This window comes from Kogia breviceps, chromosome 20 (assembly GCF_026419965.1).
Source record: "Kogia breviceps isolate mKogBre1 chromosome 20, mKogBre1 haplotype 1, whole genome shotgun sequence".
NCBI classification, from domain to species: domain Eukaryota; kingdom Metazoa; phylum Chordata; class Mammalia; order Artiodactyla; family Physeteridae; genus Kogia; species Kogia breviceps.
Genome location: NC_081329.1, coordinates 30,501,243 through 30,515,774, shown reverse-complemented (window position 1 = coordinate 30,515,774; position 14,532 = coordinate 30,501,243). Strand labels below are relative to the sequence as shown.

General features: G+C 37.8%; 1 protein-coding gene across 2 annotated transcripts in view; it reads right to left on the bottom strand.

Moving 5' to 3' along the window:
• The window catches only part of HOOK3 (hook microtubule tethering protein 3), a 93,173-nt gene that overhangs the window by 18,904 nt on the left and 59,737 nt on the right, over positions 1-14,532 (bottom strand). For both annotated transcript variants that reach the window (XM_059049122.2, XM_067022718.1), the window contains 4 exons: positions 13,951-14,061; positions 13,098-13,185; positions 6,580-6,649; positions 3,326-3,466 (listed from right to left, as the gene is read on the bottom strand). In XM_059049122.2, the coding sequence (XP_058905105.1) occupies positions 3,326-3,466; positions 6,580-6,649; positions 13,098-13,185; positions 13,951-14,061 (410 nt within the window). The remainder of the gene's footprint in view (positions 1-3,325; positions 3,467-6,579; positions 6,650-13,097; positions 13,186-13,950; positions 14,062-14,532) is intronic.

The window sequence follows — 14,532 nt, the reverse complement described above, 5'->3', positions numbered from 1 at the left end:
CCGCTGGGCAATGACCGAAGCCACGAGCATGGGTAACAGTGGCCAGAAAGAACGTGAACCAGCTCAGAGGAGGGGCAAGAGGGGCCACGGCAGACCACCAAGCAAAGGGCCGAAAGAGGAGCCTCGCCCTGGACAGTAACCCAAGGACTGGGAGAGACGCAAGCGGGGGCTGTTCCTGAAACTGAGAACAAGTCTGAGGAAGGGGAAACGATCCACAGTGAAAACAGTAAAGAGGCGAGGAGAGGTAAAGTCCGAGAGGCTCCCACTGGACTGGCTAGTAAGTACTTGAGCAAAAGCCAGATTGCTCCCAATGAAGGGCAAAACGGGGCAATGAATATTTAGAATCCAAATAGCCAAGAAGTTCAGTAAGAAATTTTTTTTACTCAACAAGTTATAAGAAATTCTTACTGTAAACCTCTAGGTTCTATAATTTAGTGAGAATCACAGTAAAAAGGCAATAAATCTATAATAATAACTGATGCTTTTCACACAAAGGAATCTGTTTTTTCACTCAGTGAAAGAATTATCTGAAAACTCATACTCAATATGGAACAGGGTACATAAGTACGTTGCTAACTTTGTTGAATCTTCTCAGGAAGCAATATGAAAAATATATCAAACTATAAGACTATTTCAACTTATCCATCTTAGACATTTTTGAAATTATTCAGTCAAAAAATATTGTTACTAGGTGGAGGCCGTCGTGAATGTCATAAAACATAGTCTAACGTATCGATTAAAGCATGGAGTGTACACGTACACACACATGTACGAACCTATAAAAATATATGTAAATATATATGAAAAAATTTCAACTACAAAATAAATGAGGATGATAACGCTGACCTCGTGGGGTTGTTTAGAAAACCAAGTGAGATAATATATAAAGGGTGTGCACATCGCAGGTGCTCTATAAATGCCTCTACCTTCTTTCCCCCCCTTCAAGGGTTTAGTTAATCAACATTTTAATTCAAGGGTAATTACATATAGTTGTCAAGGGGGTGTAGGGAGAGGGTGAGCTTGAGATCACAGTCTACTCTGAGAGGAAAGGGAAGGAGATCACACGTGCTTCCAGAGAGCCCCCCAAGCCATTCTCGACCCTTCACGCCTCTCCTTACATTGCCTGAGGGTCAACAGGTATTACAGATTTTAACAAACACCAACTTGTTGGGAAAATTAGCTGGAAAGGACTTTGGAGGTTTACTACAAACCTCTCCTTCTAAGGTGACAGACATATGGTGGTGAGCAAATTGTATTTAAGGTCACTACAGTTATGAGACTAAGCGGAACTGAAGCTCTGCTTTCTTGGTGCTAACCCAGTGCCGTCAAAGAGTAAGAGGTTAAGGTACAGAGCAGGTAATGTAAACACTTATTAAGCCCAGTAAGAACAAATTTATGATAACTCACTTAAGAGAAAAGCATCCTGTGAGGAGAAGACAGGGAAAAAAAGTTTTATAAATGTGGCAGAAGAGAAACTGGCAAGAAAGGTTAAGTAGAGGCTTTGGAGTTTGTCTGGTGGCCTGGGTCTCAGCCCAAATTCCTACATGTGTAAAACTCTAATAAAGTAAGACCACATGTTTAAAACACTGAGCACAATGCTTGGAACAACACTAGAGCGTGTTTGGAACAGCAGTTTAATAAAGGTTAGCTGCTCTTGTTACTAGTGTTACTGTTACAGATCATAATACCCACAGATGGCTATAATCTAAAGGTAAGTTATCATCAGTGTTGTAGTTTAATAAACAAACACAGCTGTAAATAACAGGGGTTGAGGAGGTACCCAGTCATCTACATGCACCAGTCCTCTACGAATGACAACTAGCTGTTCTATTTTGGAGAAAGAGTAAGAGCTGTAAGGTCTGTGAAACACAAGGCAAAGTGTCACAGAAGACGTCGTAGGTGTTGATTCACTGATAAGAAATTGGTGTTGGGAGGAGGCTCTCCCCACGAAGATGCTAAAAGACAGTGGAGGCCAAGGCAGAAGCGGGTAACGCAAGGTGCTCTTGACGGGCTCTGCGCGAGCGCCTCTGCTGTTTTCTATAATTCCCATTCCTCCTCCTTCTCTTCTTCCACTTCTTCTAAGTATTTTTTAAAAGTATTTCATTATCTATGCTCCCAAGAATTGATATAAAAATGTCTCCTTACATTTATGCTTAATTATGCTCTAATAATCACCCTGGTATTTACACTGTTTGCTGATTCTCCCTCAGCAGCTTTAAAAATTAAAGTTACAGGAAGAAGGGTAGGATAGGTAAAACTATCATAGCAATCTTGCCTCTTAAGACTGACTCACACCTGGGAAATGCCAAATCAATCAGGCAGAATAAGCAAAGAATCTGGAATATCACATACACTGTCAAACTATTTATAAAATTGTCAAATCCCTCACAAATGACAGAATATCACAGCTCTAAGAAAAAGAGAAGACATCATATGTCTGGTATTTAAGAAACATTTCCAAAAAGGAAAAGAATCAGAGGATTGTCACAATAAAATATAAAAGTAGCCCTTGCCAGAGTAAGCTACTGGTTTAAAAGTAGTTTGGACAGGGCTTCCCTGGTGGCGCAGTGGTTGGGAGTCCGCCTGCCGATGCAGGGGACGCGGGTTCGTGCCCCGGTCCGGGGGGATCCCACGTGCCGCGGAGCGGCTGGGCCCGTGGGCCGTGCTCCGCAACGGGAGAGGCCACAGCAGTGAGAGGCCCACGTACCGAAAAAAAAAAAAAAAAAAAGTAGTTTGGACAAACTGCCTACTGCAATACTCTTAAAACTTACAAGCAGAAAAGTGATGTTTTGTTAAATTTGCAGATTCTAAATTCTCAAAATAACTGAATTGTTCATAAGATGGATGACTTCCTATCAGAGTCACAAGAAATAACAGATGAAAAAAAAAAAGCCCTATCAATTGAATCATGACGGATCCTACTGTTTTCCTCATACCAGTCAATTCTTTGAAACATTAGCTTGTAAAAACAGGGTAAACTCTACTAATATTAGCATGACTATGAAGTAAAATTGCCTCGAAAGACTGTGAATAAATTGTGACTTTTTTTAATCCTCTAGTTTTAATTAGTGATTAAAAAGGGAAAATGGTAGGATTCTGGTATCATTTTGCCAGGAAAGCTAAAGACGGGAATGCTATTACAGAGAAACTATACTTTTGGGCAAATTTGCCCGTAAGTGGAAAAGTGGGAAAAAAGTCCTCTTGAAATGAAATGGAATAACACACTTTCACTTTTCAAACCACAACTCAAACCTTTGTTTAAGGGAATCAAAATCAAGGTGAATAGAGAAAACCTGTATCTAAGCTGCCGCCACGTGCCTCCTACCTGTTCTCTGTCTCCAGTTCATTCTTGCGTAGGCTGGCATCATCTAGAAGGCTCTGCAATAAGGCGATTTTTTCATTGTCTGAACCCTCTTGGTTAATTTTTAACATCTTATTCTCATGCTGAAGACGAATAAGTTTCTCCCTGAGAGCAGAAGAAAAACGGATTAACGTAGTTATCAAAATCCAGCTACGCACTGTTATAGATTTAATACATAGAACAGAAATGAAAAACAAAGTACCTGGAAAGAATTTAGCTCCTGTTGTAACGGGCTGAGACATTACATTTCAGGTCTTAAGCACTTTCTTTTTAGAATGGACAATCTGAAGATAATAAAATCCCCAAATAGCATGACTTGTAATGAATGAGGTTTCAAAATCCTATTTCCTTTCTGATTTAAGCATTTAAGCTGTGAATGATTTAAGCATTTAAGCTGTGAATGCACCTATGTATTTGTTCTTTGGTTCTCGTCAACAAAACATCATCTCTAATGCTATGCTCTTACATTACCAATAATTTGGTGGCAAGATGTAACATTCAACGAAGAATGCCTTCAAGACATGCAGTCCATCCATTCCTGTAGATACGGTAAAACTGTAGTGTTGTAACAAGACAGATTATCAGAGTCAGGTTACTGGACTGCATGGTTTTGGGCTCTTTGGGTGATGCCAAAGGCTTACACTGAGGTATTCTAAAAGGAACAGCCACACAAAACTTGCCCCTATGAATACTGCAGGGATGATATAATTGAACATTAATTCACATGACGATATCATTGAAGATATACGTCTTGAAGACAGAATTCATCCTTTATGTTAGAGAGGGTCATCTCTAGAGGGCCGCATGAAGAAGATATTACTATCCGTACCAGATGCTATGAAAAACTGTGCTTCTCATGAAAAAGAAAAAAACAAAAGCGAAATATCAAACACACACAAAACATTCTGCTCTTATTTTGTAAACACTGTAAACCTTATAAAGTACTTTAACTTTTGCTATTGAAAAGATGAGAGTCAAATCCGTAACCCAACTCAAGCAGTTACACAGAACTTGATATGTTTTGTAAGTTGAAAAAAATGACTTCATCATGTTTTTCAATTACAAAGTAAAACAAGCTCATTGTAGGGTGAAAAAAAGATAAATGAGAAGAAAATACAAACCCTCCATAACCCTGCAGTGCAAAATAATTACTGCTGAAATACAGCCTTCTAACTTTATGCATATGTACAAACATGCAAACACTTGTAAAAATGAATCTCACAGTACCTGTTACATTGGTATCTGCTATTTATACTTAACTTTTCACAATCTTTTCATAGCATTAAATTTTATACTTTAATATCTTAAATGACATGTTAAAATATATAGACAATCATTATTCAATTCACGCCCAATTATTGGGCATTTAGATTATTACCAATTTTGAACTTTAACATGTTATTAATGATTAGCTTTATAAATATCCTTTTGTCTATATCCTTGGGTATTTCCTCAGAATTAATTCTCAGAAAAGTAATTTTTCTGTCAAAAGATAGGCACTTTTTTTTTTTTTTTTCGGCACGCGGGTCTCTCACTGCTGTGGCCTCTCCTGTTGTGGAGCACAGGCTCCGGACGCGCAGGCTCAGCGGCCATGGCTCACGGGCCCAGCCGCTCCGTGGCATGTGGGATCCTCCCGGACCAGGGCACAAACCCGTGTCCCCTGCATCGGCAGGCGGACTCTCAACCACTGCGCCAGCAGGGAAGCCCCAATAGGCACATTTTTGAGACAACATACACATTCTGCCAAACTGCTCAAAAGAAAAGTTGTACAACCACAAGAAAAGAAATTTTTTGGTAATTATGTGTGGTGACGGATATTAACTAGACTTAATACGGTAATAATTTCACAACATACACACATAGCAAATCATTATGTTGTATACCTAAAGCTGTTACACAGTTATATGTCAATTATATCTCACTTGAAAAGATTATATCACTTTAATCTTTTACTCCGAGTTTATGAGGTTTCCAATTTCTCCATACCCTTAACATCAGTGAAAATCATCACTTTTAACGGATTTTTGCAAACTGGAAAAGCAAATTTCATTATGCATCAAGAATACAGACCCACTGTCTATGATATACATTGAGAAATTTCATCCTTTGTACTATTTCATTTTCTTGATAGCTCTTCTAGACATATTCTAGACACAGAGAATATTTTAATTTGTACTGAGTAATACTCAATAAAACCTCTGCTACTTGTTGAATTTTTATAATTGTTCTTTTGTCTCAGAACTTAAAAATCTAACTGCATTACCTATAAGCTTCCTTAAAATTTGTTTTTTGGACATAACCATTTATTTATAAATATTCATAAAAATAAGTGTATTTAATTCATTCAACAAACTTTATTGGTCCAATAATAAAGTGCAATGTCAGATGGCAGAAAAGTAAAAGGTATACAAGATGCTTCCAGAATTGGTGTTCCATTATACACCTTTTGTCTGTCCTTCTTAAACAAATGCCAACAACAAAAAACATCGTCTTCATTTATTCAATAAGTATTTCAATGCCTACTGCAACTTTCACAGTTTACAAAACTTTTACACAACCATTATTTAATACCTCCAAGGATGTTGTGAAGAATCAAGGCTAGTGTCAATTTAAAAAGGGGGCAAATTAGCCCGAACAAGGTAAAAGCAATATTCCGGATTACTCATTCACCTTCTGATGGACAGCTGGTGCCTCCCTATCAATTTTTCATTCTTAAACATAAAGCCAGGGATATATTGAAATAAATGGAATATTTTAAATGCTATGACTAAATACAAATGTAAGGTACTACTGAGGGAAGAGTAGTGGAGACGAGGAGATGCTTCCTCCTGTCTGTGCATTCTGTCTTTCCCAGACCATTCCCTGTACTTGAGTAATAAATCTTACAGACTAATTATTTTGCAGGCTGGTGGCTAAGCATAACCTTTGTCTTTGGGCCACGTGGTCTCACTGCTAAATGTCTGCTGAGTATGCCCCAGCACAGATACATTAGTTTACTGAGTATGTGTGAGACACTGTCCTCCCAAAGAGAGAAATCAAGTCTCTGTGGGGACAGCTGAGCAAAGTCCCTAACATGCTGAAATCATGGACATCTAACCTCGAGCTCGTGTTGAAAGGGTTAGCGATAAAGAAAAGGAACTGGTCCTCTATATCACAGAGGGGTACGTTTTCTCCAAGAATATTGTGCAGTGTGGCTGTGACCTTCACCATCTCCTTACCTGATTTCAGGTGTGACGATCTCTGCTGCCAGACTATCCGAAGATTCCTGACTTCCCAGAGGCATTAACCCTGTAAACAAACAAGCATGGGTGCAAGGTTAAGAGAGGGCACAGCTACCTCCTTTAGTTCCTATATGAACTCCTACTTTGAGCATTAATTTTAACAGCTAAAATCTTTAATTCAAGTAAAAAACCACGTCACAGTTGCCTTACATGATTGCCTTACAACATTATTATTATATCATTTTAACACTTTTTACGTGTATAATTGAGTGGCCCCAAGTCCCATGTTGGCGCTGAGGCACTGCGTTGTGGAACCATCACTGCTATCTATTCCCCAACTGTTTCATCACTCAAAACGTAAATTCTGGAACCATTAGGCAGTAACTCCCCATTACTTTCTCCCTCAGCTCCTCGTAACTTTAATTCCAATTTCTGTCTGTTTAAATGAATTTGCCCATTCTAGACACCTCACACCAGTATCTGTCCTTTTGTGTCTGGCTCACTTCACCTAACATAATGTTTTCAATATTCATCTATGTTGCACCATTTATCACAACTTCATCTCTTTATATGGCCGAATAATATCCCATTATACGTACATATCACATTTTCTTTATCCATGTATCGGTCTGTGGACACATGGGTTGTTCCCACCTTTTGGCTATCGTGAATAATGCTGCTATGAACATTGGGATACCAGCATGTGGTTGAGTCCTTGCTTTGATTCTTTTGTATATACACTTAGAAATGGCATTTCTGGATCATATGGTAACTTTTTAAAGAACCACCGAACTCTTCCACAGTGGCTGATCCATTTTAGGTTCCCACCAGCAAGGCAAGAGGGCTCCGACTTCTCCACACCCTCACCAACACTTGTTACTTTCCTTTTTTTTCTTTTTTGATAGTAGCCATCCTAATGGGTGTGAAGTGGCATCTCACTGTGGTTTTGCTTTGCATTTCTCTGATGATTAGCGATGTTGAACACCTTCTCATGTACCTATTGGCCATTTGTATATCTTCTTTGGAGAAATGTCTATTCAAGTCCTTTGCTTGTCTGTGAACTGCAAAGGACTTTTGCAGGGTTTTTTTTTGTTGTTGTTGAACTGTAGAAGTTCTTTATACACTCTGGACATCGATCATCTATCAGATAAATGATTTGCAAATATTTTCTCCCATCTTGTGGGCTGCCTTTTCACTATGTTGATAGTGTTCTTTGATACACAAAAGTTTTTAATTCTGATGAAGTCCAATTTACCCATTATTTTTGTTGCCTGTGCTTTTAGTATCAATTCCAAGGAATCACTGCCAAATCCAACATCATGATGATTTTCCTCTGTTTTTTAAAAATTTTATAGCTTTAGCTCTTACATTTAGGTCTCTGATCCATTTTGAGTCCCTTTTTTGTATATGGTGTAAGGGTCCAACTTCATGCTTTTGGATGTGGACATACAGTTTTCCCAGCACAATCTGTTTGAAAGACTTTCCTTTCCCCCACTAAGTGGTCTTGACACTCTTGTTGAAAATCAATTTATTGCATATGTGAGGGTTTATTTCTAGGCTCTCTATTCTACTCCATTGGTCTATATATCTGTCCTTATACCTATACATACTGTTTTGATTACTCTAACTTTATACTAAGTTTTGAAATCAGGAAGTATGAGTGCTCAAGCTATTTTTTTTTTCTTTTTCAAGATTGTTTGGGCTATTCAGGATCCCTTGAAATTCCATATACATTTTAGTCTGGGTTTTTCTATTTCTGCAAAAAATGCTGTTGGTATTTTGATAAGGACTGCACTGAATCTGTAGGGTTTTTTAAATATAAATTTATTTATGTTATTTATTTTTGGCTGCGTTGGGTCTTCATTGCTGTGCGCGGGCTTTCTCTAGTTGCGGTGAGCGGGGGCTACTCTTGGTTGCGTTGCGTGGGCTTCTCATTGCAGTGTCTTCTCTTGTTGCAGACCATGGGCTCTAGACTCACAGGCTTCAGTAGTTGTGGCTCATGGGCTTACTTGCTCGGCGGAACATGGGATCTTCCCAGACCAGGGCTCGAACCCATGTCCCCTCCATTGGCAGGCGGATTCTTAACCACTGCGCCACCAGGGAAGCCGCCTGTAGATTGTTTTTGGTAGTACTGTCATCTTAACAATATTAAGTCTTAAATGAACATGGGATATCTTCCCATTTAGGTTTTCTTTAATTTCTTTCAGCAGTGTTTTGTAGTTTTCAAGGTACAAGTGTCTCCCTGGTTAGATTTATTCCCAAGTATTTTATTCTTTTTAGTCCTATTGTAAATGGAATTGTTTACTTAATTTACTTTTCATATTGTTCATTGTTAGTGTATTGAAACGTAACTCATTTTTGTGGGTTGATTTTATATCCTGTAAATTTGCTGAATTCATTTTATTAGTATTCACAGCTTTGCGTGTCTGTGTGTGTGCGCGTAGTTTTTAAAGGGTTTCAACATATAAGATCACGTCATCTGCAAACAGACATGATTTTAGTACTTCCTTTCCAATTTAGATTTTTTTTCCTTTGTCTAATTGCTCTGGCTAGACGATCCTATACTACATTGAACAGAAGTGTAGAAGTGCTGGTAGCAGGCGTCATTGTCTTATTCCTGATCTTAGAGGAAAAGCTTTCGATCTTTCACCACCGTGTATGAAGTTAGCTGTGGGTTTTTCATATGGCCTTTATCATGTTGTAGAAGTTTCCTTTCTAGTTCTCCCCCTAGATTATTGAGTTTTTTATGATGAAAGGGTGTTGGATTTTGTCAGTTGCCTTTTCTGCATCAGTTGAGATGATCATGTGGTTTTTTTCCCCCTTCCTTCTATTAATGTGGTATATACTACACTGATCTCTATGCCTTTCCATATGTGAGTTTCCTGCTGTTCAATTACAGTAGTTTTACAGTAACTTTTGAAATCAGGATGTGTAAGTTCTCCAACTTTTTACTTTTTAAGTTTTTTTGTTGTTGTTATATAGTGGCACCTTTGGTTTTTTGTTGTTTTTTTGCGGTACGCGGGCTTCTCACTATTGTGGCCTCTCCCGTTGCGGAGCACAGGCTCCGGACGCACAGGCTCAGCAGCCATAGCTCACAGGCCTAGCCACTCTGTGGCATGTGGGATCTTCTGGACCGGGGCACGAACCCGTGTCCCCTCATTGGCAGGAGGACTCTCAACCACTGCGCCACCAGGGAAGCCCTGTTTTTTAATATAAATTGTAGAATCAGCTTGTCAATTTCTACAAAAAAGTCTGCTGAGAATTGGATTGGGATTGCATTGAATCTTTAGACCGATATGATGAGAACTGTAGTCTTAACTATAGTGCTTTGTCCAACACCTGAATGTGGAATGTCTTTACATTTATTTAGATCTTTAATTTATCTTAGTAATGATTCATAGTTTTCAGTGTGGAAGTCTTGCATTTCTTTGTTAAACCTATCTCTAAGCAGTTTATTCTTTATCATACTATTTTAATTTCATTTTCAGACTGTATACTAGTAGTACATAGAAATATAACTGGTATTTGTATACTGATCTTGTATATTGAGACCTTGCTGAACTCATGCATCAGATCTATGATTTTTTACATCCTCTTTTCCTTTCTGGATGCCCTTTATTTCTTTTTCTTGCCTGACTGCACTGGCTAGAACCTCCATGTTGAATAGAAGTGGCGAGACTGAACAGCCTTGCCTTGTTCCTGATCTTAGGGAAAAGCATTTAGTCTTTCATCGTTAAGTATGAGGTCAGCTGTAGGATTTTCACAGCCGTCCTCTACTAGGCTGCAGAAGTTTCCTTCTATTCCTAGATTGCTAAGAGTGTTCATCATGACATTTACAAAACAGAAACAGACTCACAGACTTAGAGAATGAACTCATGGTTACCAAAGGGGAGAGGAGGAGGAGTGATAAGTTAGGAGTTTAGGATTGGGAGATGCAAGCTACTGTGTATAAAACAGATAAACAACAAGGTCCTGCTGTAGAGCACAGGGAAGTACATTCAATATCTTGTAATAAACCATAATGGAAAAGAATACGAAAGGGAATGTACATAAATGTATAAATGAATCACTTTGCTGTCCACCAGAAACTAACACAATATTGTAAATTAACCATACTTCAATTTAAAAAAATTTTTGAAAAAAGAATGTTTATCATGAGTGGTGGCACCTACTTTTTCAACTTAATGATATAACATACCCAGCCCTCCACGTCAGGCATATATAAGATATACTTCATTCTTTTTAATGGCTCTAAAGTATACAGTTGAATGAGAATGTCATTCCTGTACTGCTGAACTTTTATGTTGGTTCTAAATTTCACTATTTAAATGCTGTTTTAGTTCATAGGGTAAATTTTTAGAGCAAAAATGCTAGCTCAAGGATATATACATGAGGGACTTCCCTGGTGGCACAGTGGTTAAGACTCTGTGCTCCCAGTGCAGGGGGCTTGGGTTTGATCCTTGGCCAAGGAACTAGATCCTACATGCATGCCACAACTAAGAGTTCACATGCCACAATTAAGGAGCACGCATGCCACAACTAAGGAGTCTGCCTGCCGCCGCTAAGATTTGGTGCAACCAAATAAATAAATATGAAAAGAAAAAAAGGATATATACACGAATAAGGTTTAAAGGTAATAAAGAAACACATGAAAGCTTACATAAGTTGGCCTCCCTTTTCTTGATGATACAGGAGCTAAGAATTAAAGCATTAAGGTTCAAGGGTAGATTCTCAAAATTTGAGGAAAACTCATGTAGAATTGACTAGAGATACATGAAAGGACTACCAAGCAGCAACAAGGATCCAATTATGATCAGAAATAATTTGTTTTTTGGTGAGGACAGTCAAGAAAGATGTATAATTTTCTCAAAAGCAAAAATAAACAAGTGGAACTACATCAAACTAAAAAGCTTCTGCACAGCAAAGGAAACCATGAAAAAAATGAAAAGGCAACTTACCAAATGGAAGAAAATATTTGCAAATCAGTTATCTGATCAGGGGTTAATATCCAAAATATTTAAAGAACTCATACAACTCAATAGCAAAAAAACCCAAACAATCCAATTAAAAAATGATCAAATGATCTGAATAGACATTTTCCCAAAGAAGACATACAAATAGCCAACAGGTACATGAAAAGAGGCTCAATATCACTAATCACCAGGGAAATACAAATCAAAACCACAATGAGCTATCACCTCACACTTGTTAGAACAGCTATTATTAAAGAGACCAGAAATAACAAGTGTTGGTGAGGATGTGGAGAAAAGGGAGCCCTTGTGCCCAGTTGACGAGAACGTAAATTGGTGCAGCCGCTATGGAGAAGAGAGCTGGGGCGTGGGGGTGGGCTAAATGGGTGAAGGGGGTCAAAAGGTCCAAACTTCCAGGTTTGGAATAAATAAATAAATAAGTCACCTGGATGTAATGTACAGCATGGTGTACATAATAATACAGTATTGTATACTTGAAAGTCACTAAGAGAGTAGATCTTAAAAGTTATCACAAGAAAAAATGTTTTTCCACTATGTATGGGGACAGATGTTAGCTAACTAGACTTACTATAGTGACCATTTGCAATACACACAAATATCGAATCATATTGTACATGTGAAACTAAGAGTATAATATTATATGTCAATTATACCTCAGTAAACAAAAAAGAAAAGGAAAAAGCCAGAAAGATACATAATTTTCTTTAGCTGGCCTTGGTAATCTGGAGTACAGAATAAAACTAATTAGGGCTTGAAATAAGTGCAGAGGATAAGGAAAGACAGTGGTGAGGAGCACACAGTTGAAATGGCTGGTATGCAGGCTGGGTGAGCTGGAAAAAGTGGTGATCAGTAGAAGATCAGCAGAGACTACGGAGGGGGCTGAAGGTGGATGGAGCAAATGAGCAGGTTTGGTAGAAGGAGTGAGGAGGGGAGAAGGAGGCTGTAGTCAGAGGAAAAGAAAAATTCTAGTCTCAGATAACTGAAAAGCCAAGGGCTGGTAGTCAGGGTGGGAGTGAACAGAGGGTGAAGTCGTATAAGTCAGCAACCAGGTCCTGCATCCCTCGAGCGGTAGAAGGTAAACCCTCAGCTAAGTGCTGCTCCTTTCCTGTGAGAAGGAGAAGGTTTCTACTTTGGATGTTAAGTCCCTTAGTGAATTGATACCCACCTCACATCTCAGCCGAGAAAAATCACTGATTTAGACAAGTCTCATATACTTTTAAAGAGGTCACTAAAAACTTTTCAGGTTTATTATTAACAGAGATGATTTAACAAATGTTTATGCTTTTGATTTAATAAAACCCAAACATTTAAATATAATTAAAATTAAAAAGTAGGCAAGTAAATCCAGTCCTGTAACTACAGTCATAAAATCTGGGTAACAGTTCAAAATCTGTATCAATCTCATGGCCTCTTTACCAACTTCAAGTTCTCGTCTTTGGCACAAACATCTTAAAATGAATATAATATTTTTCCTGATACTATCAGAAATAAGTAACCTTGCTTGGGCTACTGAAATGTTGTTACCTTGAGTTGTAAGCTGCCCTTCTTGAGCCTGAACACAACGAAGCTCTTCGATGGTTTCCTTCAGAGAATCCCTTTCTGTTCTTAACCTCTGGAGGGACATTAAGAATGAGGAAAGTCAGCTTCAAGCTTTATGAGTTTACTCATCAGTGGTCTTTGCCTTATCTAACAGAATGATAAACAGTGGTGAACATGGACATGTTACACCTTTTGACCTTCTACAGAAAGATCACAGAAGGAAACGATTACACAATTTATTTTTTTCCCATTTACCAATACTGAGTATCTACTATGTGCAAGGCAGGATCCTATCCAGTTAATCATAAGAAACAAAACCACCTACTCCATCTTTAACAATGAGTACCTTATTATGTAAATAACTTTCTTTTCATGAAACATGAAAGATCAAACAATATAAGTCACAACAAAGTAAAAGTATTTTAAAAAGCTTCAAAATATGCTGAAATATTCATAAATCATGTATATTCATAAATCATGATAAAAATAAAAATATTTTTAAAAGCTTCAAAATATCCTGAACAACAACAAAAAGAATTGTGTCCTCATACAGTAAACAGAAAAGCTACATAAATTTCTAGAAAGTCACAAGCAAGATGAAGGAAAAGAAGCAACAGTGGTAGAAAAGTTAAATATATAAAAAAGAAATTAGAATAGCAATCTTTTATTTTAGATCTATTTCTGAAACACAAATGTAAATCTTCTATAATTTTTAAAAAAAGGATCTCAAATTTTCAAATTTATAAATAGAAGAAATTAATGTAAGCAAAACATAAATTAAATATCATTTTCTTAATCTCAGCACTGCTCAAAACCAAAATACCTAATATATACTCACATCCTTTTCTTTTTGAAGACTGTCAACTTTTTCTTTTAGCCGCTTATATTCAAAATCTAATTTATCTGCTTTCTTCGATTCTTCAGATAATCTATTTTGCAGTTCTACTACCTGTATAGAAAGGTACCATTAATTTTTATAATTTGAAACATTAGAAAGTATCATTATTTTCTTCTACAGATCTATGAAAATTCTCTCCCCCAAAAATACTCAGAAAAATACATATGATACAGGAGCCTAACCCAATGGAGAGAAACAGGTACAAAAATCTGCCCAGATACTATGGGTTCTAAAACCAGATCATCCAGAGGAACAAATGTTCAAAACTATGAAAACCTACAGGATTTCCACTTCCTGTAACACAGGAAACTGCAGTCTGGAAACCCTTTTAGCATGAAGCAAAAGAAATGCTAGGGGAAAAGAATACAACTGCATCGCTAGGCTTATAACAAAGTAAGGGAAATCCTCAGGGGTTAAAAGTGGAGCAGGCAGTTTGTGAGGATGCTATGTGCAGTGTGAGATGCCACCTGGCAACACCAGGAACCCAGGTCTTTAAAATTATCGGGAGACAGTTTACTGTTA